Source organism: Acanthisitta chloris, unplaced genomic scaffold, assembly GCF_000695815.1.
Source record: "Acanthisitta chloris isolate BGI_N310 unplaced genomic scaffold, ASM69581v1 scaffold4405, whole genome shotgun sequence".
Lineage (NCBI taxonomy): Eukaryota > Metazoa > Chordata > Aves > Passeriformes > Acanthisittidae > Acanthisitta > Acanthisitta chloris.
In genome coordinates, this window is record NW_008675214.1 from 17,901 (window position 1) to 20,498 (window position 2,598).

The 2,598-nt window shown below is 38.0% G+C and overlaps 1 protein-coding gene across 1 annotated transcript in view; it reads left to right on the forward strand.

The window, feature by feature from the left end:
* Positions 1-650: 650 nt before the first annotated feature.
* Positions 651-2,598, forward strand: part of LOC103803101 (rapamycin-insensitive companion of mTOR) — a gene marked incomplete at its 3' end in the record, with an annotated part of 41,027 nt that continues 39,079 nt past the window's right edge. Inside the window, exon 1 of the mRNA XM_009075637.1 lies at positions 651-744. Coding sequence (XP_009073885.1) covers positions 661-744 — 84 coding nt within the window. The remainder of the gene's footprint in view (positions 745-2,598) is intronic.

Below are 2,598 nucleotides of genomic sequence, written 5' to 3' on the forward strand. Positions count from 1 at the left end.
GGTGTGGTGGGTTTGTTTGGTTTTGTTTGTTTGTTTTGTTTGTTTTCATTATTTTGTTGGGATGGTGAACCCTTAGGAAGAAAGAAGACAACATTCCTCAGTCTTCTGTTTACCTTGTAGTTCACTCACCGTGTCACTGGAAGGTCCTAGCCCTCTACTTGAAGTTTAGGGACATTGCTGAAAGTGCTTAATGTGGAGAGCAGAAAAGAGGGCCATCTTTTCATAATCCTACTAACCCTTTGTCTGGAGGGAAAAAAGAATATGCTATCTTTTTGCTTCTGTCTTTAAGCTTACTTCTTGTCTTTAATTTGTGAGGGGATTAAGGATAAAGTTGTTCACTTACAAGATGTAAGGATTGGAGTTTCAGACATTAAATGGATTTCTTTGTCAACAGTAAATCTAAGATACTGATTAAAATTTGCTTTAAAACAAGACTCCCTCCTCTGTGGCCTTTAGCATTTTTTTCTACAGAACTCAGGTTTTGGTTTCAAGCGTAAATCAGATTGATGCCTCTTGGAGCAACAGTGCTCTGCATCCCCAGTTGAGATCAAGGGAGTACCTAGTATATTTATGAAACTGCATGTTGAATCCTTTAGATTGCTCTTTTTTTTTTCTGTATCTGCTAATAACCCGTTTTCTTTTGCAGACCCTTGTGATAATATGAGAGAGATTCTCCAAAATGTGGCCAAATTACAAGGCGTGTCGAATATGAGAAAACTGGGTCACTTGAATAATTTTACTAAGGTAAGAGCTCAAATAGCGTCATAGATCCTAGAGGCAAAATATTTTGTATTTACTCTGCCAGACATTGGCTGGGAGATTCATGAAGTCACTTGATACCCTGGAACAGTGCTCAAAATCTGCATACTGTGGGAGAGGAAGGTACCAAATAAGTACAAGAAAATATGTGAACACAGGGTTAAGCGGAAGTTTGTGGACATGACCTGCTGGCTGAATTTTTATAGTATTTTAGTGCTTAGAAGATTTAAATATCTGCCAGTTAATCGATTAAGTTGCATAAATAGAGCTGAAGATCTGTTCCTGCTGCACAGAATTGAATAAAAGAAGTGAAATGCCATACTTAATGGATGTAAACTGATTGAGTACAGTGAGGGGGAGGACTGTATCAATGAGCAGTGGTTTGGACACTAAAAGTATAGGAACCATCAGCTTTCACTGCAGTTTTCATAGTGAAAAAGATTTAGGGGGTAGATTTCTAGAAATGGTCTGCGTTGATGTTGTTTGAAGTGCTTTTTCTAGGTTTGTGATTCCAAATAATGAACACATGACAGGTTACGTGCCTGAGCATATGATGGATATTGTGAGCTGACGGAGGCAAGAATTAAACACTTAGTACAGGATAAAAGTGTAGGCTGGAGAAAGAAACCATGAAAGATATTCAGGACAGCAGTAACACTTTTTTGGTAAAAGAGAAGCCTGTGGAGAAGAGCAGAGAGGGCTTATGGGAGGTGAGCAGGAATTTAGGAAAAGGATGTTCATTGTAGCATACTGAATGGCTGTGGTTGGAACAGCATTCTGTTTGTCAAGACAAGTGAGAAGTGCATTGCAGACAGTGAGACATTGGAGCTTCAGTGTGAGGGGTACCCAAATTGATGGACTGATCAGCAGGAGTTGAGTACACCTTTCTGATAGTGCCACAGATAGGGCAACATGCCTGAAAATGTTAACAAGTTTCTCTGAGAGAGGTGGAGCCTGCAATCAGCAGCACCCAAGAGACAGGGTGTAGTAGTGGAGAATTTTGTGGGTTAAAAAAGGTTTAAATTATTGCTGTAGGTGAGCTTATTAAAAATAATAGTTCACAGTTTTGAGCCAGTCTTAAGCGAAAGAATGAATATTCGAAGGTTTGGGGAACCAGCTGATACGAGAAGGACAAACTTGCATGACAGTCTTTGAAGTAGACACCTTGGCTGCTAAAAGCACTGGTAAGATTGAGCAGCAGTTCACTGATAGTTATAAGGTTCAGTTAGCAGGAAATTGAGTACTGAGAACAAGATCACAATAACAAATAAATTCATCTTCTAATGCATTAATCTGTAAATGCTCCATTTTCTGGATTGGTTCGGAGCACATGTAGGTGCAGAGCATTCACTAAGTAACTGAACTAACACTGAAGTCTTTTCTTTGGGTCATTGCCTTGTGTCTGTCAGACATTGACCATTGACAGAATGCTGCTGTTCTCACTGAGATTCCAAACTGTGTTGCAAGAAAGCCCTTTATTCTGCTAGAAAAGTCTGATGCATAGCTGTGTTTTCCTTTTTTGTGATAATCTGGAAACTTTCAACTGTGAATGCTTCCAAATTCTGTAGATGTCTTAAAGAGCTGAATTACGTTTTCAGATGCACAATTTCTAGTGAACATTCAGTATGTGAAACTATGGACCTTAAAACAGTGTCAGTTTTGCTATTGAAAAATCAGATGTTCAGCACCCCTAAATGTGATAAATTACTAAATATGCTGCAAATAAAAGTTGAACCAAAAATTCTTTTTAAAAGAGAGTTTTCAAAAAATATTTGAATAATTCCATAATTGAATATTTGGAGAATTTGGAGGTTTATTTAAGTTAATGTTAAAAATAAA